Source organism: Athene cunicularia, assembly GCF_003259725.1.
Source record: "Athene cunicularia isolate RWA chromosome 1 unlocalized genomic scaffold, athCun1 chr1_part2, whole genome shotgun sequence".
Taxonomy (NCBI): Eukaryota; Metazoa; Chordata; class Aves; order Strigiformes; family Strigidae; genus Athene; species Athene cunicularia.
Genome location: NW_020799092.1, coordinates 61,218,932 through 61,245,296, shown reverse-complemented (window position 1 = coordinate 61,245,296; position 26,365 = coordinate 61,218,932). Strand labels below are relative to the sequence as shown.

General features: G+C 39.5%; 1 protein-coding gene across 4 annotated transcripts; it reads left to right on the top strand.

Annotated features, from left to right (window-relative positions):
* Nucleotides 1–3,612: 3,612 nt before the first annotated feature.
* Nucleotides 3,613–23,198, top strand: PANX2 (pannexin 2). 4 transcript variants are annotated; one of them, XM_026867964.1, is made up of 5 exons: nt 7,894–10,270; nt 10,721–11,697; nt 16,817–19,546; nt 20,514–20,587; nt 21,419–21,525. In XM_026867964.1, exons 3-4 carry the CDS (start codon nt 18,061–18,063, stop codon nt 20,543–20,545), a joined length of 1,518 nt encoding a protein of 505 aa, XP_026723765.1. In that variant the 5' UTR covers nt 7,894–10,270; nt 10,721–11,697; nt 16,817–18,060; the 3' UTR covers nt 20,546–20,587; nt 21,419–21,525. The 4 variants fall into 4 exon arrangements, with proteins under 4 accessions (XP_026723763.1, XP_026723765.1, XP_026723764.1 ...); XM_026867963.1 differs by having other exon boundaries at nt 20,490–20,587; XM_026867961.1 differs by lacking the exon at nt 20,514–20,587 and having other exon boundaries at nt 7,896–10,270; nt 21,419–23,198.
* Nucleotides 23,199–26,365: the final 3,167 nt, after the last annotated feature.

Sequence of the window (26,365 nt, the reverse complement as noted above, 5' to 3'; positions counted from 1 at the left end):
CGAGCGGCCCGGGGCGGGGAGGCGTCTGCCGCCCCGCTGCAGCTGAGAGCTGGGGTGCGTGGCACAGGCTGTGGTTTTACGCTCCTTGAGGTGGATCCTGGGCAGGTCCTGAGCTGGACCCTGCTGACTTCAGGCATTTGTCCTGACGTTAATTCGGACGTCCGCATCACGAAGGTTTAACTGGCCTGCTAGGGCGAGGCAGATGCTTTCATGGAGACCAGTAACAATATATGGAGACATGCACACTGCGCCAATTTGCCATATTGTGATAGTGGGAGTCACTGGGGTCTGTATCTGTCGAGGGCCTACATCTTGCATACAGCCAGTAACAGTTTAAAAAGCCAGTGTGGAGTCCTTCCCGTCTAGGAAGGTCAAGTTTTGACGAACCTTGAAAATTACTGACCTGGTAAACTGTTATGACACCTTTGGGGCCATTAGCGTGTATGTAAACATTGTTTTGCTTTCTGAAGTACAGGCTTGGTGAGTGCAGCTGCCAATGCATGACTGCTTTTAAGGTCACCTGAAGACGCATGTGAAATTACAAGCACTTTAATATAAAGGACTGACCCGGCAGTCTGTAGCTTGTGAGGTTATTGGGAATTGGCTGTATTCAGTCAGCCTAAGCATACCAGAATCGGGTTCTTGCTTTTCACACTGCTTTGGGATTGACTTCCAACACTTACGTATCCTTAGTACTTGCTTTTGTTCTTAGATAAATTACCTAGAATAACTGCTTGCAAATGGATTTTTGAAATTTTTCTTAATTATAGTTAAAACTTTTTCAGTCTACCTCAATTTTTAAACATACAATTATATAGTTCAAGATCATCAGCCAGTTAATGAGAAAAGGTTCATTTTTTGGATGGTCATCTGGAAGTATCTCAAAGAGACCATATTTTCAGGGCATGCTGAGCTTGCTAAACATCTGAAAACTGGCTCTTCATAGCAACTAAAAGTCAGGATTCAAGGGCACCTTTGATGATCCTCTGTAGAATGCAGAAGTTTGGGGATCCCTTCCTCTGATTTCTAGAGAAGTCAGCTAATAAACAGGCAATCCTACAGAAGCTTACAAGACTGCATACCTGTGTATGTGCCTTCCTACTGTTTGAGATGTACAGGTTTGAACCTCAGCATGCCTGAAGATAACCATGGGTGCAGGAAAGGTCATGCCCCTTCATGTATGTTCCCTTACATTGTGCAAGTTTCCCATCAGAAGTCTGCTGATGGCTCACTGCTTGTGTAGACAGCAGTAACTTGTTCTATATGAACACATCCTCTGAGAATGTGGATTGCAGAGGAAGCCTCAAGTCTAAGAGACTCATATTAATACAGTGGATGTCCCTCTACAAGTCTTAACTGTGGTCCGCAGAAGTATGTGGAAGAGAAGGGGTCTACTGAATTTCTGCATTTGAGTTTATTTTATGCTGTGGAAGACTATTCTTCAGGCTGGTGGTTGTGTTCCAAATTTGTTTTTCAGAAGTAACAAAAGCAGTATCATTTGTGTCTGCTTACGGACTGTGTATGCTCATTTGACCCAGTAAGATAAGGGCAGTAACCTATTGTGTCCTGCCAGGGCAAAGCATACAAGGCAACTCAGAAAACATCCTTAATGTCTTTGGAAAAATGTGGGACAACACTATGATGTCATGTGTTTGTTCAGATGGTCTGCAGTTAGAAAAATAATACTAGAAGGAAAAAATTAAAGATACAAGGGAATGTAATACACTGTAACGGTCTGATGAAACTAAATAGATTCCTTTTTGGAGTGAAGAGCTCAGGATTAGTGGATTTAATTCTTCTTCCACAGAGTTCAACAGCAAAACTTACATTCATTTTAGTGTGACCTGAATCACATGTTAAAAAAACAATATTTACTCAACTTCTTTACCAAGTCAAGCTTGTACAGAGACACTGACCCTGGTAATAACAACAATCTAGGTGGATGCATGCTTACTACTGATTCTGCAGTTTGTGTTATATTTCACCTATGCACTGCCACTGATCTTGAAAAAAATCCTATTTCATTTGCTTGCTTTGGATACTGTTCCCTGTGTGCAATTTAAATAATAGGTGTGAAAGTACAAACTTTGCTGATGAAATTGAGTAAGGCTCCTGCTGCCCCTTGGTTGTGAATATCATAGTAGCTTCCAAAATTTTGCTTTGGGCCCTTGTGTGCTTATCTGATACTATTCCTCATTCTGTTAATGATATCCAGTGCAAGCCATGGAAAGCTACCACCATGCCACTAAACTGAGAACAACCCTATTTTCTGGGGTCCATATGATCTTATTTAATCAGTGTTGATAAAGCTCTTGGAACGTCACAGACACATAAAAGTGTAATTATCAAAAAGCAGTGGTTTCTCACAAAACTTTTTGCTGAGGATTGGAAAAATCTGCATGACAAGTGTGTAGAGGAGATAAGAGCCTCTTTTCTCTCTGATATACCTTTGAGTTTATGTGTGTGGGATCAAGCATAGCTTCAAAGCATAGTCAAGAGCAGCAGCTGTACAGTCTGTGCAACAAGTGTGAGAGCTGCTTGGCTGAGCAGCATGGGTGTCCTGCGCTGGGGGTGTGCAGAAAGCACCCTGTCATCCCAGGAAGCCTGGACCTTCCAGGGGCCAGAGGCTGCAGTGAAGTATGTATAACAGCAGAGTTCAGCCCCACAGCACAGGACAAAGAAAGATTGTGTTGTTTATTTAAAATACGACAATTAACAACCTTAAAAATCATTATGTCTGTAGTATAATATATTGTATAGTGTAGTTTGTCTGTGGGTGAAGATAAAGTTATTTAGTTAATTATGTTGTTTCAGTGCCATAGGCAAAGTCATTGTTTAGGTTAATGCATTTGCTATTCATGTAAGTGATTTGTTTGTCCTCATATTGGAGTGTTCTGATCTTTACATCACTTTTGAGAAATTACATAACGAATTACTGTTTTGTAGCATAAAAGGCATGACCTAATTGTTTAGCAGATACTGTAATGATTTTCTGAATAAATCACAATTCAGCTGAACTTAATGTGTTACAAAAGGCTTTAAATTAGGTATTGGGCTTTTCTTCTGCTACGTGTATCTCATAGAATTATAGAGTGGTTTAGGTTGGAAGGGACCTTAATGATCATCTAGTTCACACCCCCCTGCCATAGGCAGGGACACCTTCCCCTAGATCAGGTTACTCAAAGCCCCATCCAACCTGGCCTTGAACACTGCCAGGGAGGGGGCAGCCACAACTTCGCTGGGCAGCCTGTTCCAGTGTCTCACCACCCTCATCATAAAGAATTTCTTCCTTATGTCCAGTCTAAAGCTATCCTCTTTCTATTTAAAACCATTGCCCCTTGTCCTGTACATACAAGCCCTGGTAAAAAAATCTGTCCTCATCTTTTCAAGTCTCCTTTAAGTGCTGAAAGACTGAAGTAAGGTCTCCACAGAGCCGCCTTTTCTCCAGGATGAACAACCCAACTCTCAGCCTGTCCTCAAAGGAGAAGTCTGCCAGCCCTCTGATCATTTTCATGGCCCTTCTCTGGACCTGCTCGAACAGATCTTTCTTGTACTGAGGACCTCAGAGCTGGATGCAGTCCTGCAGGTGGGGTCTCATGAGAGCAGAGTAGAGGGGGAGAATCACCTCCATCGACCTGCTGGCCACCTCCCTGTTATGCAGCCCCAGATGCTTACAGTATCCTTAACATCTGACTCAGTGTAAAAAAAATGGGCTGTCATCCTTGGTTCGCTTTTAGCCTGTAAATCTGTAACATAACCAAAATTTTGGGGGAGATAAAATTTTGTTTCCAGGCTTCACTACTAGATGGTAGTGCATTCTGGGTGAAACTGAGCTCTCCACAGAGGGAAGGCGTAGGGCATACACACTGGTAGGATGTGCTCCTGAGAGTTAAGTTCAGGCTGGAAAAGAGTAAGAGTTTAACTGTTGATTTCAGTGGGGACAGGTCTTCACTCTGGTGGCTGAAGTAAGATACAATTCTTGCGCTGGCCCTTCTTTTCATAAGAGAAAAGAAAGTCACTCCACTAACCTCTTACATTATTGTTCTCAAGTCTCACAATTCTCCTTTTAACGTTTTACAAGCAAACCAGTGGTATTCCAGAAAGGACACCCCTAGAAAACTAATTAAAATAAATCCATGCACTGTATTTATACTGGACATAAGATCATCATAAAGTCATTTAGCAGCAATAGTCAGTAACCCTACACAAAAAAAAGCCCACATGAGCACCTAACAAAAGCATGAATATTGTTTCCCTTTCTAAAACTCACCCATGGACAGACTTGATATAAAACCAGAAAATCTGTATTTAGGGGCCAGTGTATGTTGACCTTGAGAATAAGAAAGTTTTGGAGACATGCTTCTCTGACCCAGTGAATGGATCTGTATTTAAATATAATTAGTTTTCTGGAGTCACAGGGCTATCAGCCCTGATAAAGGTGCCTACAGAAGGCAGCTTAGGCTATAGGAAATGTCTCCTGTAGCAGTGTTCTTCTTAAAAATAACAATGCACGCAGTTGGTAGTTCCAAGGGAACTTACTTTGGTTTTCTCTGGTTTTGTTTGGAAATTACTGCTTTGAAGACAGCAATTACATTTTATTATTTAAATATGAATACTAATGTGTTTGAATTTCTGTCAGAACAGTGACGTGACCCCCATCACACCCTGTATGTTCTTGGGCATCTGCTGGAGCACTCATGCAAATGTATATGCAGTGCTTTGCAAAGGTCCCTGCTTGTATTTGACTTATTAGAGGTTTGATTTCTCATACCTGAAGATCCAGAAGCCTGACTTTTTATTCCATAGCAGCTTGAACAGTTAGTTATTCCTGTGCAAACCAATATGAATGGAGAGTTCAGATACAGTAGTACTGTACTGTCTCTGTACAAGAATAGGTGACTATACCAGCTACTGGCTGGTGGAGAAGCAGACTGTACACCTGTAAGTATAGGTTGTCACTTTTGTCCTTCCATTTTAGCTGCAATGGAGCCTGCTGGATTGTTCCCTTTCCCACAGTAAAGCTTTTGGAGTTCTTTTAATTTATTTATTTATTTTTAAATAAATCATTTAAATTGTGTCCTTGTTGAAGCAGACTAGGTTTAGGCTAATATTTAGTGGAAAAAATGGTAAAACACCAATAATTAAATGTTAGTAGGTAAGGCTCTAAGATACGTAGTTCTAGTCCAGCTATAGTCCGTGTTAGTGTTCAGCAGTTGGTTTTAGCTATGATGTTTCAGTATCTTCTGTCGAGGCATGGTCAGTCTGGGGAGGTAGGGATCTAGATAAAAAGGGATTAGTCCTTTAAACACACTGCCTTTCCATTTTCAGTTCCTTTCTAAAATGTACAGAATGCAAAGTATTAGACTGCAACATTCATTACGAGTTTTAAGTGAGTCTGTTTAATGTTCCATGTGTTTTTTGTCCATCCTCTCCTGTTTTTACCATGGAACTAGTACACAGAAATCACAGACACAAGTAGGATGCTGCTGGGTCAGCAAGAGCTGTTTTCTGACCTCGGTGACAGGCCACAATGCTACTGGCAGCGAGTGGCATCCTTCTGTAGCGGAGCCTCTCATGGCATTTGCTGAACTTTCAAGACACTGATCCACAATCCAGTAGATGAAGAGATACTTGGCTTTCATGATGTGCTGCTTAGTTTATTTGTATTGTTTAATGTTTTTAGTAATGTTGTGCTGTGTTCAGAAGCAACGCTGTCAGTAATGTCTGTGGGAGGTTCTTTGTGTAAGCGACCAGAGAGTGGTGGGCCCCAAAGGAGAATACATTGCTCTTTCTATTATGTGTTATCTTCACAATATGGAAATATTTTGGTTTCCAAACTTTCAAAAGCTTTAGGACTGATGTGGTCAACTACAGGGATTGCTGAAATATATCCATCTTATATAGTGCCTCTTGCTTCTATTCACAGTGAAATATTCTTTCCATATTGCAATCATGTTTCCTTTTCCCTCAGAAGCTGTTAAATACCAATACTTTATGAAAATAAAGCAAAACAGTCATCCAGTTGATACTTATACTTTAGTCAAAAGCCAAGCTTTGGCATTGATTTTTCTTGCTAGGTTTATAAAACAGTGCCTACAAAATACCAAAAATTTGCTCATAAATACTGTATTTCTATGTCTCTTAGCAGTTACGTAGCTCAGCCCTCTACCACCCTTCTGCTAGAAAATTCTCATGAGGAAGTAATGGAAGGAGACAGTAAGTTAAATGACTGAAGGGTCAGTTCAAGTTTTTATGCTTTATTTTCTGATTTGTAATCATTTACATAAGCAACGCATACTTCACTGTGTAATACAGTATTTGCGTGAGTTCAATGTCTTTTTATGCATTTCACCCTACAGTATGTTTGAAATAGTATATGTTGAGGATTTCTGCATTATAAGATGGAGTTTTATTTTGTATTTCTGTTTCCAGTTGTGGACAGGATATTTACATATGCTCGCTTAGGTGACTTATCTGATAGATGGCTTTTGATCTTATTTTCCATTTTTTCTTTTTAAGTCTATAAAGCCACATATAGTAAGAAAGTTGAGAAGACATTTTTCCAAGTCACTACTGCTAGCGCTAAGACTACAGAGCCAGGTTGTTTTATGTACATGACAACATCAGTGCAGAAATCAGTTCTGAGGTGGGATTAGCAGTGAAAAGTGAATTTAAGGAGTGTCTCAGTACCACCTGTGTTTAAGTGCTTTATGATCACATATTTTTAAAAAGAACCAAAATAGTACAAGCAACCACAGGCTGGCTGCAGTTCAGCCACTGGCTGTTTGCACTGCTGATGGAATTTTTCCCAAAGGGTAAGGGCAGTTCACACAAACATGAGGTGTGCATAAGATACAGGAGCTAGCTCTTGGTGAATTTTGATCCTTTAATGATTTGCAGTTACACAGCTGAATGTTAAATAGAAGGGTGTTCATGAGGAAGTGCATGAGCCTCATGTGTAATCATTCCTAGTGGCTACAGATACTTTTCTGTCATGAATGCCATTTCTCAAGCTTCATTGACACATACACATCATCTTTTTTCATATACACTTTAATGACCCCATTTGCACTATTAATCCCTTCATCTTCTCGAGTGTCATGTATGTGGAGAGGTCCAAAATGTGGATGAAATTTAGCTTACTACCTGCTTTCAGATAACTTCAACAATTTAACAGGCAGTCAAATACATTTTTAAGAGCTACTTAATTCATTTATCTTTGTCAAGAGGAAGCCTTGTAAAATATGAGCAAGGTCAAGACTGTTTTTCAAAGCTACTCTGAAGTATTTGAGCCATTTTTTGTTCCTTAACCAGATGAAATTATGCATCCATGATTGTTTTGCCAATTATTAGGCCTAGCATAAAGGACACAACCAGCATAAAGGTGAACCAATAAACAAATTGTATTTGATACAAAAGGGTCAGTACATGGGTGAACACTGGGGGTACAAACAAGTCAGATTATACATAATTGACATCAACCCCACTGACCCCAACACCACCACCACAAAACCAACAATGGGTGCAATAAATGGTGAAATGCAGTCTCCTATAGAAGGGACAGGAGACAACCGAGTTAACAAGCCAAACACATAAGACCAGGGAAGCCACATACTGAATCTCTACACAGCTCACATTTACAAAAACCAGACCTGACTGGAGCCCAGTCCCAGGGAGGCAAGAGGTCCTTCCCCAACAGGGAACTCTGCACAGTACCTCCACCTCACAGACAGACACTGCCCCTTCTGCCAGTGGTCCCACCTTTTATCCCCAAGTGGGACACCTGACCCTTGTTTACTTAATGCAGACACCTGGGGCTCATTTACCCAATGGCTCTCCCTGCAAGGCTGGCTGCTCCCTGCAGGGAAGCCTAAAGGCAAACTCACCCTCCCTTTGTGAAGGGCTGTGGGAATCACCCATATGTCAACCTTAATTTGGGGCTTGGGGTTGAAACCCCAGCATTTTGATGATCTAGAAGAAATCTCAGCTTGTATTGTTTCTTAGAGCTGCACAACTCTTCAAGAAGAATCTGCATCATCACTGAGTTCTTTGGGTTCTGTCAGTATTAAAAATTACTCCAGTGGGCATCTTCAGTTGGTATACATGTTTAATTACAAAAGCTGAATAATTTTGCAGTAGACTGGCATGATGCTTGTAGAGGTTCCCTTTGTTTCACAGGATACAGAATTTATTATAAGAAAAACACTCAAATGAGTACAGCTATTTACATCATCAGGGATTTTGTCCCAGGCATGTACTGTATTCTTGCATTTGAACTGGGAGATACAGCAGTTCGTTATGATAGTAAGGTTTGGGGATCTGTTTGTTTTTCTTTACTGGCACCATGCCTGTCATCCAGATTCTAAATTACCAGAGCAGTGATGCAGCCAGATGCTGAGATGCATGGTGTATTTTTTGCAGTTTAGAGCTCAGTGACTATTTTTGAGCATTTTAGTTATATGCTGAAGTAATTATTTCAGTATGTTGAGGTACCTTAATCTTCTGTGGGTCTGTGACCTGTTCAGGAGAGCAGGAGACCTCTACACTAAAACTGGCAGAGCACCTGGAAGCCTTGAGAGACTGATTCTCCTGGCTCTGTTGTGATAGATCAAAACAGTTTTGATACGTCACAAAAGCCAATTTCTCTACACGTGGAGGTAGCAGTTTTCCAAAAAGCAGTAAAACATCCATCTCTGCCTCCTAAATACTATGTTAATAAAATAACATTCTTACTTAATGAGCTAACTGTTGGCGGTTTTCTTCTTTTTCAATATGAAGTTTTCTGGGTGCTGTGTTATGCCAAGAGGTACTTAATGCAAGCCATCTTTTTCATCTGTAGTTGTTAAATAATAATAATGCAATAGAACAAACCTGCTGTTTACTGTTGCTTCCTGTGTTTGTATTTTGTGCTTGACTCTTGACTTAAGAAGCCACCCTTGTCTATGTATCATTGGTTTCACTGGATTTCCATAATTCATTTCACTTTGGCATTTACATGTTCTTGCAGTTTATTTTGGATGTTACTCTAGTCCACATTATTGTAGTGTCTGGATACTTGTGTAGTTGCTTTGGGGTTCCATCTCTAGAGGGGAATTTTTGAATTGCCAAAAAATTTTTTTTTTGTCTTTGGAAAACATTAAAACACTTATTTTCACACATTACTTCTTCTCTTGTGCAGAAGATCTGTATGTCACCAAAATTCCACTCACCTCCTCATGTAAGCGCTAAATTTAGCAGTAAATATTCAGATCTCTTTTGTAGGACTATCTGCATGGCTGAATTTCATTAATTATATTTTGATGAATACTGTTTAAATTCAGATCTAACCTTCCCTCAAATCTTAACATAACACAAAGCAACATTACAATACAGTACCTCTATGTACAAATATAAGCATTGTAATTTCCTTCCAGGTGTTTTCTGTGTTTTCACAGAGCTCTCTTGATCACAGGAAGAAATGCTCCTAGTGATGTTCGACAGTGCAGTCACTATAAATAAGCTCTCTTTCCAGTGACGTTAGCACCATGGCCATCACATGGTGGATGGTAGCTCACTATTGAGGAAACATTCCTCTATAGGAGCAGCCTAAGGGATTTCAACTTAGGTGTTTCTGCACCTTCTGCATAACAGTTGCCATTTCTGGAATAACCTTCTCCAACAGACTTCAACATATCAACCAAGTAGGAGTAGGTATCTTTATCTCCTGAATAACCTGGGCAGGCGTTACAAGTCTTTAAGCCTCAGATTGCTGGTAAGTGAACTTCAGCATACCAGCTAATTTTAGAAGACCATGTTTATTACATATGGGAAATATAGTTCTATAAATTTATATATATGCTAGGAAAGTGCATTACTAATTTATTGATTTTGCAGATCCAAAATATATGCAGTTCAAGCAGCAGTCCTGCAAGGAAAAAAAGACCCAAATTGTAAATATAGGGACACCTGCTGCTGCCTTTACATTGCAGTTACCCCTGTGGGTAACCCAATACCTATCAGTCTTTGAAACTGCTTATCTACATTTCACCCATTATGACTAATCCTTCTAGAGTATAAGCCAGTAAAACTTACTAGCAGCAGTGGTTTCCGGTCTCATTTCTTCAGGGACTTTCTTTTCAAGGTCTTTTTCTTAAACAGGACAAGTGGTTTCAGACAGTGAGCAAAAAAGGCTATACCTTACCTTGTTGATCATGGAGAAATTTGTACCTTAGGAAGACTTCATGGGCATGGAACCTATATTCAGATTTGGAAAGAATATTCCCTAAGAAAGGTAAAGGTATTGTCTTTTTGTTTTGATAAAAGTAATAATTCTTAATAATTAGCTGGCTAAGTTAAGGTTTAGTTTGATAAATGTTTTCTTATTCATATGAGTAAACTCAGTGAGTTGAATAGGACTGTATGACTACAGTTGATAAACATAAGTAATTTCAGGAATCCATCCTCATGCTGTACTAATTTCTAACCTTTAAATACCCTTTAAATAAACTAGTTGAAATAAACCAGTTAAATTAAGGGAGTTAGTTTTTCCTTTGGCTGTGAAATAATTTGGGTATTAGCCAGCATTTATAAAATCACATTCAGAGTAGAGAGTTACATATTCCTTGTGGACTGTGTGACTGAGATGCAAAACCTGTAAACTGTTCAGATAATGTTATACTTGCTTAGACTACCTCTTCAACCTCAGTAACATGAATGTTTTTTGTTCTTTTTTTTTTTCCAGAGAGAAGAGGATCAGGGCATTCCTTCTTTTCCATTTAAAAATTGCTGAAAAACTACTAAATAAATTATTTCTGTTTCTCAAAATAAACAATTTACTTCCAGCTTTCTTGTGCAATCCTTTCAGTACCCAAGATGAATGAGGCATATATGTCTGATCGCTTACACATACGTGACAAAATATAGGGAGAACAGTACCCTTGTCAAATACTGGCATTTATTGCGGAATTCAGGGAGTTTCTCATTTATCTTGGGTGTTAGAAACTTGTGTTCTGGCATGTGATGAACAGGGAGGTTCAGAGATTCTACTTAAACACTGAATCTCTCCTTAGAGTCAGGTGGTGAGGACTGTACAAGGAGTGCTTCAGAGAACTTGACTGGAGTGCCAGCTTTTCTTCATAGGCAGGTTGGGCACCAGCATGAGGATGGTTTAGCAGCCCTCTTAAAGAGGGCAGAAAGCCAATTGCTAGGAAGCACTAGGCCTTCAGTGGAGTCTGTAGTATATTTAACCTGATACTTAATTCGGGTCTCCAATATGAGGGTTTAGGCATTTGTCCAGGAGGTGGGAGATCCAGCCTGTTCAGCAGCGCCTAAGCACCGCTTCTGCTGCCTATACCCATGTAGAACCATGGTGCTCCAGCTGAAATTTTTGCACAAGAGGCATACTTACCTTTGTGTTGCTGTAGCAAGCATAAGGATTTAAATATTTTTTTCAATTTTTAATTATCTTTTCTAAAAATTGGGTTCCTTTTTTCCTTTTTTTTTTTTTCTGTCTGCTGTTAGAAAATTGTGTTATTTCTTCTGCATTACTGAATTATTGCACTAGAATGCTGAAATCATGCAACGCGGAAGATTAATGAGGGGTCCTTTCTTTTTTCGGAGTAAATTCTAAAAGCTGGAGGTCACAGGAGACATACACATTTTATTATTATGGTTTATATTTTGCTTTGGGTGAATATACTTTATTTCACTGGGAATACGGTAGGTGTGAAAACTCATTTGCCCTTTTACATAGGGGCATATACTGTTTATTATGAATATTTTCCTTTCTTACTTTTTAATGGCTACCAAAAGCATTGTAAATGTGTTGTCCATATTTATTTAAATAACTTTTGCTCATAATAATATTTCAGAAGCTTGAAATTGACCCCTACAGCATTAGTTCTTCAAAGAGAGATGCACATGCCAAATTTTATGCACTGTGAGTAATCCTATTGGCTGCAAAGGAACTGCCCAATGCATGAAGTCACTTAAGTCTTTTTAGGAGCAGGTCTAATTTTTTACAGTGTTGAATACCAAGAGATTGACATTATAATCTCTTTTTTTAAGGACCAAGTGAGTGTGTTAGATGCAATTCACTCACTTTCCCTGGAAGACTTACAAAAACTTGAGCTTTGCAAAGGTAGCGGCAAGTGATACTTATCTACAGCTTCACCATGCCTTCTTGACAGTGACATTTCTGTGTACCATATACCAGCTCACATTTTTTTGCAAGGGTTTGTTTTTTTTTTTTATAGATAGGCAAATACACATACATACATGCATGTGTGCGTGCACACACACACAGAGCCTCCTTGGTGAACTGTGCTGCTGATATCTCTTCCTTCTATTGGGATGCATTACTGAGGCCTGAGCTCTAGCCACTTGTATTTCAATGATAGCCTTCTAGCCATGTTTTACCTAATGTGTCCTTAGTACAACTGGTCACTGCATTCATTTTTGGAAATGGCCATTTCTCAAAAGTGAGAAAATTACTCCTGCATGAATCAGATGTTCTTGCTGGATATAATCTAAAGAAAAATAAAGTTCACCTTAAGGACAATCAAGCATTGGAGCAGGTTGCACAGGAAGCTTGTGTAGTCTCCATTTTAGGAGGTTTTCAGCCTGAAAAAGCCCTAATCAAACTGATCTGAACTCAGTCTTTACCCTGCTTTGAGCAGGATGTGGGACATGGTAAGTTCTGAGGTTCCTTCCAGCATTTCCATGATTCTGCATTGGGATTTAACTTCAGGGAATGGTCTAGAACAGCCACCACCAGATTTTCCCATTGGTAACCCTATTTCCAGGTCTGAGATTTGCATTTTGCAGTGGGAAGTGTCACAGGGGTTCCAACTCCAAACATCAGCACCCCAGACCCTCACTTGAGGAATTTCAGAATTTACAGTATTTTATCTCTTGGTTGAAATCAAGTAGGAGATTTCTTTATCTAACATATTTTCATGCCTAGACCTGCAACCTGACAAACAGTCTTTAATTTGGGGCTCTTGAAGAGGGCAGCTGAATGTATACTAAAGTATATGGAGGTTGGGGACCCACTCAAAGGAGGTGGTTGACCTTGACTTGGGAACAGCAGGAGTGGGAGCCTGCAGAAAGCCCACAAGCATTTCTCAGAGCCTTTTACTAACAGGCAGCAGACTTGGCAGCTCCTAGCTTACATACTTTACCTTTGCTCCTTCTTTCCATACTGTCTGTTTAGATTCTTTCTAAAGAGTTTTTTGAGCACAGCCCATTCTTCATCCCTCTCCTTACCTTGACCCTCTTCTTGCAGCCATGCACTCTCTTTCATTCCCCTAAAGTATGCCTTTTGTACCACAGTACTTCCTGCAAGTAATTTTTCTCCATTTAAATAGGACTTAAATTGACAGGATGAGATGGTACAGAATGTAAGCATGTGAAAAAACTTAGCTGCCAAGGGATTTTAATTTTTGAAGTGGCATAACACAATTGCATTACACAACTAAGTGATTCTGTGTTATTTCATCTTGTTTGCAAAAAATTCAGTGAGATGTCTCTTTTACCTTATTCATGAGAATAGTTTTGTGGACTTCTGGAAACTACTTACATGCACATTGAGCAAAATAATATTTATGTACGACTGTTGAAAACATCTGATGTAATGCTCCTGTGATCATCTAACAGTATTGAAAAAAAGGGAAGCTAACCTGCTTAGTATGCATCTTTATACTCAAGCCAGTATGAGGTAAAATATTAATATACTTTATAATATATTAACATCAAGGACTTTTTTTCTAATGTAGTAATTTTTTCTGCACAGCATTAGCACAGGGTTACTTATTCTATTAAAAATTGTTCAAAAGGAACATTTCTTGGCAATGAGTGACTGTAGGAAAGTATTACTGAAGACAGGATTTGTTCTTAGGTATTCCTAGTGATGTTTTCTGAAATTGAGCTTCATATTCTGGCATGCAGTTAACACATTTGTGTAGGTGAACCTAAGGGCAGACCTTTAGACTTTGAACTTACTGAGATTTTACTCTGAGCATCAGAACCAAAAATCTTGCAGTAAGCCATCACATTTAATGCAGAAAAGTTGAGTTTAGTATTCCAGTCACCAATAACAATGACAGCTTAGTTATCTTGCTTTTTTTCTTTTTTTTGCCTTTACTACAGATGCACATGTGTACACACATACATGTCCACCGTGACCACCTTTTCATTATTGTTTGAAACTGGCAAAAGTTTATTTTGGAGATTATGACCTTGCTCTCTGTTTTTTTGGTAGGAATTTCTGTCTCTTGGGCTCACAACAATGTATCTATCAAGGAGAGTGAAGGGATAGATTATATTTATGGGTTTACGCCTAGACAACATTGAGAAGACAACCAAGGCCACTCAGCTATAATAATGTATCCTAAACTTTTTTTAAAAATTTTCTTTACAGCATCTTACTCTATTGTCTTTTCCTACACAATTAAATAGTTACACCGTGTGCAATTAAACTGCAGAGTCCTGGGAAAAAGCTGAATTTCACAGTGGCTGGAGTGGTTATATGAAAAAGAAACTTCCTAAATTGCTTGAGGAATTTCAGGGTAAAATAAGAATATCAGTAGAAACTTTCTGTATTTATGAATACAAAGTTAAAAGCAAATACTTTTTTTTTTTATGTTGCATGATCCAATGTCAGAGCTACAATTTTAACACTAGTACAGCCTTTTTTTAAATGCTACTTACCTATCAGGAGAACACTGTAAAATAAAAAAAAACCCAAACATCTGTTATGCCTTCTTGAAACTTTATTAAGCAGGGCCGTCACTGCTAGAGTGAGCTATATGTGTGAGAACAACCTTTTACTCCCCTGTCCTCATCGGATCTGCATGTTGAGATCCAGCTATATGTTACTGCCATGTTTCATAACAAACCAACATAACCATTGAAATGGTGCCTTTGTTTTTCATTTATTCCTGATTGACACAGATTGCAGTAGGAGAGAAACAAGTCCTTGCTATGATGGGATCGAACACCTTCATGGTGCTAAATGCCAGGTTAAATGCTGCTACAGACTGAGAAGTAACATTCACAAAAGCTAAGTGAAACCTAGTGGCAATCTTGGTTGGCAGCCTTTTGTCAATGAAGAGAGACAGGCTCCTCCAGGCAACAACTACATTAGTCTTTTGCTTTGAATCATTGTCTGGAAGGGTATTTCTCTCTTCTCCATTGTGTGGACTGTTTTCTAAGATGAATGAGCTTTCTAAGACTGATTCTATGGCTTAAGAGTGAAGTCCTATGCTGGGAAGGTTAAACTAAATTCCCCTGTGGAATAACTTTACCAAATTAGTGGCATTCAGTGACAGTATGGCTCAAACATTTCAGAAAAAAATGTTTGAATAAAATTGCACTGTAACCCCACTGCCCCCACTTCAATCACTTATCAGAAATCCCACTGACTTCACTGAGGATTAGGTTTCATCTGCAAGGTCTTGGGATTTGCATGGCATATAATGACAATCATGTCAATTTAACAAACATGCAAAGAAAATACTGGACTAGCATCAACAAATAACAAAACATTGATTAAGAGTGGAGCACCATGTTCAGCAATCCCAATAAATTAAGAGTTCTCCCACAATTTACCAGGCAATGGGAGCAGCTAAAAAAATGTTTAACATAGGAAAAAGAAGCAAATTCCTGTAAAATAACGTTTGCTTTCTTTCCTGGGCTGGGCAGCCCCATTTTTGAAATAGCCTCTAATGAAGCTCTTCAGACTTTTCTCACTGAAGCAGTGACAATGGATAGAGTGCAGAGATAGTCTCTAAGGGATCTGTCCAACATAAACGTAAATGTTAAGACATTTTGATTTGTTTCCTTTTTTTTATTTATAAAATAAATATATGTTTCATTGTTATTGTACGTATACAATTTTGGAAGAAGTCACCTGAGCTTTCAGGTCTCAGTGAAGAGAACTGTTTGGTTTATTTGATAGTAGCAACTGATACATGAATCCAAATGTAATCCTTATGGATGATTTGTATGAATACTCATCTTCCCAAGTATTCCTGGTGTTGAGACCCAGGAGAAATGAAAGCATATATGTCACAGGAAACTGGGTTTCATATTGGCAGGTTCTTCTGAGCTTGGGGACAACCAATTCAAAATATTTCTGCTTACAAGAAATGCACCACACTTCTTTGCCTTTTTTTTCCCCATGGGAATATTTTCACATAGGAATCTACTTTGTCTCCTGGGAAATCATACAGTAACTCTTTGATAGTAGGAACTGAAATTTTTTGTATGCATCCCTTCATGAGAAGGGTTGGGAGGGCATGTAATTACCAAAATCAAGAGAGTCAATGAGCATTTTTATTGTAAGACATGGTTGTAAATACACAAAACCAGTCTAAATGGGAAGGTGTGTAACATTGGAATGCTTTAAGCTCTCCTCTGAGGTTAAAGTTAGATTGTTTTAAAATAGTCTTCAAAAATGATTTTAAAGAATTTGCAGGATTTACTCACTTTGCATGCTGTCTTGGATAGCATCATTTATTCTGCCAGCTGTTTAAATTGGTTGTCTTTTTAGAAAATAATACTCACCGAATCACTTAAAAAAAAATAAATTGTGCAGTCCTCCGCACATAGATCTCTGTAGAGGTCTCACAGAAGAGGTTTACACCTCAATATTTTACCAAAGAACTAGTAAATGCTTTTGATTTGTTCTCATATGAGAAGTAGTTGGTCAAGTAAGGAGTACTCATGTTAAGCCAAAAGGATTAGGGTTTTGCTTGCCTAATAATTTTTAATATTTTATTTATTGTCATCAAATGACATAATATTACTTCTCTCCATTATTTGTATTATTATTAAGATAACAGTACTACCAGTCTCTTCCAGTGAGCTGTTCTCAATCTGAATTTTAGACTGTGTTCTGAACTGCAGCAAACTTGGCGTTCTTGAGCGATTCTCAATTCAAGAGAACATGCCTTCTTCCATTTTAGGAAGTTTTTTAAAGGTATACCAGAACACTGTAAAATATATTCCCTTTGTTCTACCTGCCAAAACATGAAAATATGATCTTCTTTGAAAACGGTGTTTTGATAATGGTCACTGTTCTTTGGGCAATTAATACTGTTCCAACTTCGACAAGTTTTTCTGTCTTTCTTGTATTGCTAGAAAAGCAATTGTATAAGAACATAACTTATCTACTGGGTCAAGACAAAAATCCTTTTAGCCCCACATCCTGTCTCTGATGATGGCAAAAACCAAATGCTTAGGAAGGAGTGTTAAAATAGACAAGCATATGGTGTTAATTCTTTTGATAAACCCTTCCACCTTCCAGCAGCCTGTGGCTTAAACATGTCCTGAGAGAAAAACTGCATCACTATCTGTGTATTTAATAATCCTATAGTTTTTCTTACATTATTTTGTCTGATTGCTTTCTTAATCCACAGTGTTTGTTTCTTCCATAATACTGTATGACAGCAAATTCCACCATTTAATTGTACATTGTGTAAAAAAACAATGTTACAGTTTCAAATGTAGAATTAAATTTTCATAGTGATAAATACAGTTAACACCACGTTCTGTCCTGGTCAGTAACACTTCAACTCAAGAGTGTTAGCTGGGAGGGACACAGTTGACTAAATGTTTGTATGTCTTTAAGATTTTTTCTACCATATCCAATGGGTAGACTTAGTTAATAGGGACTAAAAACCTGCCTTCAGCTACATCTAACTTTTTTCTATTTTGAAGAATATTTAGCTGGGATGAAAGTTTAACTTCACTTAAATGAGCCTTTCAGCATTTCCACATAACATCCTCAGCTGCTGTATAGTGGATATCAGGACTTTTAGCTTTACAGAGTATAGGTCATAGTTCATTAGAATATTGTTTTCAGAGAGGTAATTAAACCAAAATACATATTTCTTGCTGACATTTCTAGCTCAGGTTCATTCTAAAACCTCCAGGTAAATTGTTTTGCCTGGGGCTTGTGAAGATGTGTGCAGGCTGAGCTAACAGACATGGAGGGCTTAACGGTCATGCAAAGATACAGTAAACCAAAATTGATATAATTTGAAATGTTTATTTTCCAGAGCTCCTTTTGTAGGTTAAATGCACAGCAGTGACTTTTCTCTCTGTTATACAGAGGAGCCAATATACTGTTATACACCACACAACTTCACCCGCGATCAAGCCTTGTATGCCAGAGGATACTGTTGGACAGAATTAAAAGATGCCTTGCCAGGAGTTGATGCCAGCCACTGGCCCTCCTTGTTTGAGCATAAGTTCCTACCTTATGCACTGCTGGCTTTTGCTGGGATAATGTACATTCCAGCTCTGGGCTGGGAATTTCTGGCCTCCACCCGACTGACTTCAGAGCTTAATTTTTTGCTTCAGGAGATTGATAACTGCTACCACCGTGCAGCTGAAGGGCGGGCACCAAAAATAGAGAAACAGATTCAGTCCAAAGGCCCAGGGATCACCGAGAGAGAGAAGAGAGAAATCATTGAGAACGCAGAGAAGGAAAAAAGCCCTGAACAGAACTTGTTTGAGAAATACCTGGAAAGGAGAGGACGAAGTAACTTTTTAGCTAAGCTTTACCTAGCGAGACATTTGTTCATCATCTTTTTAAGTATTATACCAATTACATACTTATCCACCTACTATGCTACACAGAAGCAAAATGAATTTACGTGTGCACTAGGAGAGCCTCCAGACAAAACAAGCAGTTCAAAATTGCACATCAGAGTGAACTGTAAACTGCCATCTGTCCAGCTCCAGCGGATTATTGCTGGTGTAGATATCGTTCTCCTCTGCTTCATGAACTTGATAATTCTCATCAACTTAATTCACCTCTTCATATTTCGCAAGTCTAACTTCATATTTGATAAACTGAACAAAGTTGGAATAAAGACCAAGAAACAGTGGCAGAAGTCCCAGTTTTGTGATATCAATATTTTGGCCATGTTTTGTAATGAAAATCGGGACCACATAAAATCATTGAACCGTCTGGATTTTATTACAAATGAAAGCGATCTGATGTATGACAATGTGGTGCGACAGCTGCTTGCAGCATTGGCCCAGTCCAATCATGATGCCACTCCAACCATGCGTGATTCAGGGATCCAAACGATAGACCCAAGCGTAGATCCAGCAGATATTGATGCTAATGAGCAGCTCATCATTAAGAGACCAAGGAAGAAGATGAAATGGATCCCAACTACCAATCCCCTTCCTCAACCGTTCAAGGAACAGTTAGCCATTATGAAGGTTGAAAACCATAAACCTGAAAAGCCGAAGCCTGTGCGGAGAAAAACAGCGACAGACAGCCTTATAGCTCCTTTGTTAGAGTCTGCTGCAAAAACCTCACAGCAATCATCAGCTCATAAAACTGAGCCAAATGCCATCCCAAGCACAAGCAGTGAAAAAAAACACACACGACACTTTTCCTTGGATGTTCATCCGTATATACTTAGTAGCAAAAAACCCAAGCCAGAGATTCAAGCCATCCCCTCGATGCCTACATCAAAAAGCCAAGAGGGTGGATTTTTAAACCAGGAAGAGAATGTTGTAGTACACGTTACCTCCTCTCTCAAAGGTACAGTATGCCATAATGCCCATACCACCTCCACAGACCATAATTTGCATAGCAATCTTCAGGAACTCAAAGCTTATCTGAACTGTTTGACCTACCTTGCTAGATTTTGGGATAGCTAATAATCTTAGGGCTTGCAGGCCTCAGAAAGAGAGGTTCTCTCTCTTTAACACCTACATGGAGGATAAGGATTATTACAGGTAGAGCTGTACAAAACAGCCTGTAGGCTGTTGGTGCAGGTAATTTTTCAAATGTAAGCAGATTTTCACAATTACAAATGTGGTCATGCCTTGCTAAGGAAATGAGAGTTTGGCCTCTTGTGATACCCTTCCTGCTCTACCAGCACCTGACATGTTTCAAACCTGCTTATTTTCAACTTGTATGGAAATTGCCATGGTAGATGACCAGTACTCTAACTAGTAATAGCCACTTAGGCGTGTGTGAGAAACTGTGCTAATAGCAGTTAAAGCTGCCTGTAGCAAAAATTCTTTTTAACTACCAATTTTTAGGGGTTGGCACATGTTTGTCACTAGAAAATCACAACTCAGATCACTGATACTGTTTTTCATGCAAGAGATGTTTTAAATTGCCCTCTGTCTCATGTGGGCCAGAGGATGGATTGGTCTGAAGTGTGGGTGCTGGTCAGGGATGTAGAAATTATGCCATTCCCTTCCCATGTGGCCTCTCACGAGATGCTGTTTATGTGCTTCAGTTTCTGTTGTGTGTCTTGGAAATCCTGTCCCTCTCTTACCCCAAAGGAGTGTTTTAAATATATCAGTAATTGTCAGGTGTTAGAGTGATACGGAAAGCCATGTGAGCATTAAAAAAAATTATAGATCAGTAGATAAACTGATAGACAGATATCTTGTGTATTTTTGTAAGCTACTGACATAAGAAAGAAGCACTATGCAATTGAAGTTACAGAAAGATTTGTATGTACTTAAAGCAATGGCTCTCATCTCATTACAAGCTAAGACCTCCCTCTGGGCTTCGACAGACTGACAGCTACCGTCACCCCACTGCCCAGCAAAGAAGTGATTTGAGGTATAAAAGTTTCTGTCACTTCCAAATCCCTATGCTCCTTAGAGCCCTCCAACTCCCCAATGTGCATGTGAACTATTCTACAGCATTCCTTATCCAGTCACCTGCTCTGATTTCAACTCCTCAAAACTACTGGGGTTTTCTGGTCTCAATTACCTTCATCTAAATTAGTGCTTGAATATTTTAAGGGCAAAAAATAATTACTGTAGTTTTGGGGGTCTGTTATTCCCCATTCCCATTAAAAATTTTCAGCTTTGCTTTTGAGTTAGACCTACATTGCAGTCCATCAGGTAAGGTAAACTTGTAATTTCCGGAAAGAGACATCAGTTAATGTCAAATTGCTGAGTTCTTTCTAAAGACAAGTGGCTTACAATGTGTAAACCACTATTTTTTCCCATTGAAAATATCAGTGCTTTTTGTATTCCATCCTGTGGATTTCAACAGTCATAATGTTTGTCAAAACATTAAATCAACATTTATAAAACACCTGCCAGACTGTAGAGGGGAATAAAAGATACTTTGCAGTTGTTTTTTTGTTCATTTTACGAAAATACCATTCACATAAAGAAGCATGAGCATGCGTAAAAAAGAGCAAGATTTACAAAACCCATTTGTTGTTTGTCCTGTTTCCCTGAGCTTACAACCCTGTTGTTTTGAAACAGTCCTGTTGGATTTCTCCAAGGGTCCCAAGAAAATTCGTGTCTGAGTCCACTCCTGCTCCCACAGTGGCAAAACTGCCAATGACTTTTATTGGTTCAGGACACTCCCCTCTGATGGGCTGGAAGGGTGAAAGATTACCTGTCTCCTTTAAATGGCTGTTTTGTTTTCTTTTAGACACCCCTCATCCTGCAAAAGAGATCCTCTACTCATCTGAGACATGCAGAACTGTGCCTGCTGCTGGGGCTTTTGTCACATGTAACCACAACCATATAGCCACAACTGCTGCTGCAACGAGTATGACTTTGAACCAAGTCAAGCCAGAGCCAACACCTGCACTGAACTGCAACCCAGCCCACCCTTTGCTGCACATCAACACACTCTACGAGGATCATGAGGAGGAAGTTTCAAACATAATAGACAATGGTATTCACTCACCAACTGACACCGGGGAAATTCTCTCCATCCCCACCCCAAAGCAGATAAGGTTGGCAACATTCGATGAACCAATGGCAATCGTGAGCTCGGTGGAGTACTGAAGACCCCCGGGCTGCACAGCTGCGCCCTCGTGGCCAGGCCCAAGAGCACTGCAGTGTGGACCATGGTTCCCGCAACAATGCAGTTCACTGCATGAGCATGGAGAGTTTTCACACAGCCTATAGCTTTTGGTAATAACACCAGACGTTTTTTCAGGTTCACATCATGAGCACTGTCAGTCATTTGCAAAACAGAATAAAGAAAATCTGGTGGAAACAGACCTTTAACACCAAGACAACCATTAGCTCTAGCTCTAAACTATAGCTTCCTGATTTAAATGGGAATTAGCACAATTTCTGAACATTAAGAGTCTGATGGCATGCCACAGCAATTTTAGTGAGTGTTTAAATCCTTTGCATTAAGAATCGGTGATTAAAGTTAAAACAACATGGAGATGAGGTATACTTTTTTAATGACAGCAGACTTACAGCAGTTAAGTTTTTTCTAGGCAGAGAGGATTTGTTTTCAATTCAGGATTATGAAAAAGTTATATGCAAGCAAAATTTTTGTTTGTTTGTTTCTTTAGCTCACTAATGTTGGGCTTGATGGAGACTTAGCTGAAAGGGCCTTACTACCACCAGCATTTAAGTGCAAAAATATTGATACACTCAATCTTTTGCATTTATAAATGAAAATACCTGAGGTATGCCCCGCCCTTGAACAAGCTTATATGTTTGATGGAAGATGATGAAGAGTTTATTTTTTTAAATATATTTTACCATGGGAAGAATTACTTTAATAACTTTTCAAACCAGGTGTTGCTTTTAACAAAATGTGTAGAAAAGAGTCATTGTAGCTGCTTATTTTTTCATAGTGTCTTTATGAACCAGGTTAGAAACTTTCATGGGTGCTTCACTGATACAAAAAATCTTAGGAAGGTCGTTAAAAAATATCTTACAAAATATGAAACCAGCAAAACTGTTTTCAAATAACACACAGTTGAAGAAGTCTGAATTTATGTCTGCAGACTTGGCTAGTCCTTGATTCAGCAAACACTTAAGGCCATGGATGGCACTGAAACTATTCATATGTCTAAAGCTAAGCACACACTGAAATGGCTTTGCTGGAACTGGGCTCTAGTGCAGGCAGACAATAATCCTGCAGTATGTGCTAGCACTCTGATTCAATATTTGCCTTCCTTGGCTCAAAGCACATCTTCATGCCCATCTTCCTATAACTACGGTATGTGTGATTTAATAGAAAACTCTAGTATAACTAAAACATCTATTAAAAGTGTATCATGCAATAACCATTCTCAGCAAAAATAGTGAAACAAAAAGTGACTGTGTTAAAATAATATTCCTAGCTGCATTAAGAATTATGGACTGTGTGTGTTTGCTTCAAAATTATATATAATGGTAGAAAAAAATATGCAGCACAAATATGGGACTGAAATCTTGAATTTATTTTTAATTTATTACCTCAGACATGGCTATATTATACCAATATTTAATTAAAATAGCACTGAAAATAAATACCTATTATTCTGAATAGTTTAATGTGTACTACTTGCTAGCTTAGTAATGTACAAGTGGGATTTTATTATAAGTAGTAGGCGGGGCATGTAAAGCTACCATTCCCCCCTGCATTAGCTCAGTTATGCCCATCCTTTTTGACCTGAAGAGCCAAATACCAAAAAGGCAGCAAGCCACAGGGCACATACCACAGACAGGGGAGGGGGTTCTGGGGACAGATGAAGGACCTGGCTGTAACACTGAGGTCTTGGCGCAGGACAGTGTGGAGCTGATGGGGGACATGGAGCTGGGGCCAGGGCAGCTGGGATGATGGCTGCAACAACTCCTGCTGGCTTGTCTCCTTCCAGCTCTGGGGATGTCGATGTTCTCCTGCAGCCCACAGCAGATCTGCCTGCGTGAGGCAGCCACGGCATGATCAGGGATCCGAGCAGTTTGTATGCTCCCTGTGCCTCCAGGGCTGAAGGTTCATCACTCCTCTTGTAACATGCTCGAACAGAAGCTGCAGGGTGTTCAGCACCACTGCTTGCATGACTGATAAACTGGTGTGACTTTTTAAATAACAAATCTGCACCTGTGTAGCCAGGGCCTCATTCTACCCCAGGTACAGGAGGAAGCATTCTACAGTGAGGCAGCCTAGGAGTGGAGCATCACCCATGTCGGGACTGCAAGCAAGGTGTCTGCCTGGCCTGATGGGTCACTGCCATCCCTTCAGAGTCACCTGAGAGCAATGGCACATAGAGATAGGAGGTGAGCCGAATGTCCCACTACCTCCTATTCACTTAGATGGATACTTGTAGTTAGAATGTAGTTATAATTATTTTTTTCAGGCAATTTAAAACCATTAGAGTTAAGTACTTGTTAAACACCAGTAAATAATTAGAACAACTATGGGAAATTTCTTTAAGAAAATCAGGAACCTGTTAATAAAAGCAGAGTTGAAGACTAGGACCCTGAGGCCAGATGTAAAGAGATGCAAGTCCCTTATGCCACTGTACTTTCAATTGTCAGAAGGCAACATGGTGAGGTTTTCCTGGTTGCAGCAGCTCAGCTGACAGTGTTACAAATGCATGGGGAAATCCTTGGGGTTGCCTGTTTGCTCTCCACTTGATATCACACATAAAGAAATATGTCAGTCGTACAGGTCTGTAGCTAAAGTGATATACCAATATACGTACACACCAGTGTCAGGCAAAGCAGACTATGTCTGAAAACTAAGGATCCAGGTGTTGTGTAGTACATTGAAAACAGCAACATTCAATAACTAGAGGGATTTTCATCAAGTGAAAATGCAGGGCTGGGTCCTTGGACAGGTACGTGTAACAGTCTAATGAGGGTGGTGTTTCCTAGGAAGGGTTGCCCACTAAGGTGCACATGTCCCCTGTTCATTCAAGATCAGGACTCGAGTTTGTATGGACACACTGTCATTCTCCATGATACTGCTGGTTTCTATTGATTTAGGATCTGTTGGTGCCCTTGTAGAAATCAACATCAGACTTAACTGGACCAGCTTAAAGAAAGGACAACATATAGTTTTCTGTTGTGTTACAGGAGCATTGCACCACCCTCTTTCACAATCCAGAGGCTGCAGATGTCAGCTCTGAGTGTTAGCACACTAACTATTTGCTAAGGGCAGGATGATGGCCCAGACATGGTTTTTCACTGACCAAGCAAGCAGAGAGCGAGTGCAGCTCAGCCTTGGCTGATGTGGGTTAGATAACTGATTCAGGCACATAGCAAACACTGCCTTACTGAACTGAAAGGAAAATATATTGGCGTCCTACCCACCAAGAGGAACTTACCTAAACGGAATGAACAAAGATGAGAAAGATGAGACACAGCCTCATTTCTAAATGACTCTTTAGCCTGAATTGCATTAGCATCCCTATCTGCCTTGTCTCTGTTTAATGGTTTCAGCTTGACAGATCAGATGACTCACATTCTCCAAGGCTGCTTTCCCATTTGCTTCACCAGAAAAAGGACCACATGTTGAGATCATAGAAACCCCTTTCTTCAGGGTACTTTTATTCAGAGTATGTTTGACAACTAAACAGGAGAGACAAGTGTGTCAGAAGCATCTTTTCGAGCTATATTTAGGATGTCCAAACCCAGCAAATCAACCACTTCTGTCTCATAGCCAGCTAGAGAAGTGATTGTTAGGATTTTTTTAGTGCAATAATGCTTTTTAGTATTAATGTTGCTGACATTTAGCTGTACTGAGTAAATGTACACATACACACACACAGAGATTTACATATATCAACTGTTTACCTACAAATTCTATATATACATATGTACCTGTTGCATAGAAATGTTCATCTTCCCTACTTTGCTTTGTAAATAAGCTATATTTAGTCATTTCTTTTAATTTCCCATTATCGTGCATTAGGTCCAAGCCAGCAACATGTGATGCATCTTTCTGACTCTGCTGGGATTTTCTGATGCTCAGCATGCTGGTGAGGACGCTCTGTTCCCTGCAGAGTTAGGTGTGCTGGATAGTTTATATTTTGATATTGACAGTGAGTCAGGCCCTGATCATAAAAGCCCTTTCCTGCACATGCTTCCTATGACTCCTTGGCACCAAAACACAGGACAGGATTTATCTCTGTGCTGGGGATGAGGTTAGTAGAGCTGACAGCTATTTTGTGCATCCTTTGTATCTCCAGAGCTGGCTCCCAAAGCCAGTGTTGGACCCCGAGGCAAGCAAAGCAGAGTTGAAGCTCCTCTTGTTTGTCCTGGTTACCAGCTATCAGGTTATCTGCCAGTTAAAACTACAGCAGGGATATGTCTGTAAGAGAGTGTTGCTGCACTGAGAGTATTTTGTCTCCAGCTTTAAGAAAGCTTGTCACTGCCCTTTCAGGCTTGTATGAAAAGAGGCACTAATGAAAAGCTAAGCCTGAGAGCATGAGCCCAGGCTCCTAAAGCCACTGACTCATTGAAAGCTGAAGACAGCCTTAAACACACTTGACCTAGCGCTGCGTAGGGGAAAATTATTCCCTTTATATCACAGTTATAGAAGATTATTAATAGGAATAATTAATAGTCAAAAAACAGTTTTAACCTTTCAGTCAGAGAGTTCAAGAAGCTCTAGAAGAGCTCATCATCGTTGTTCCTA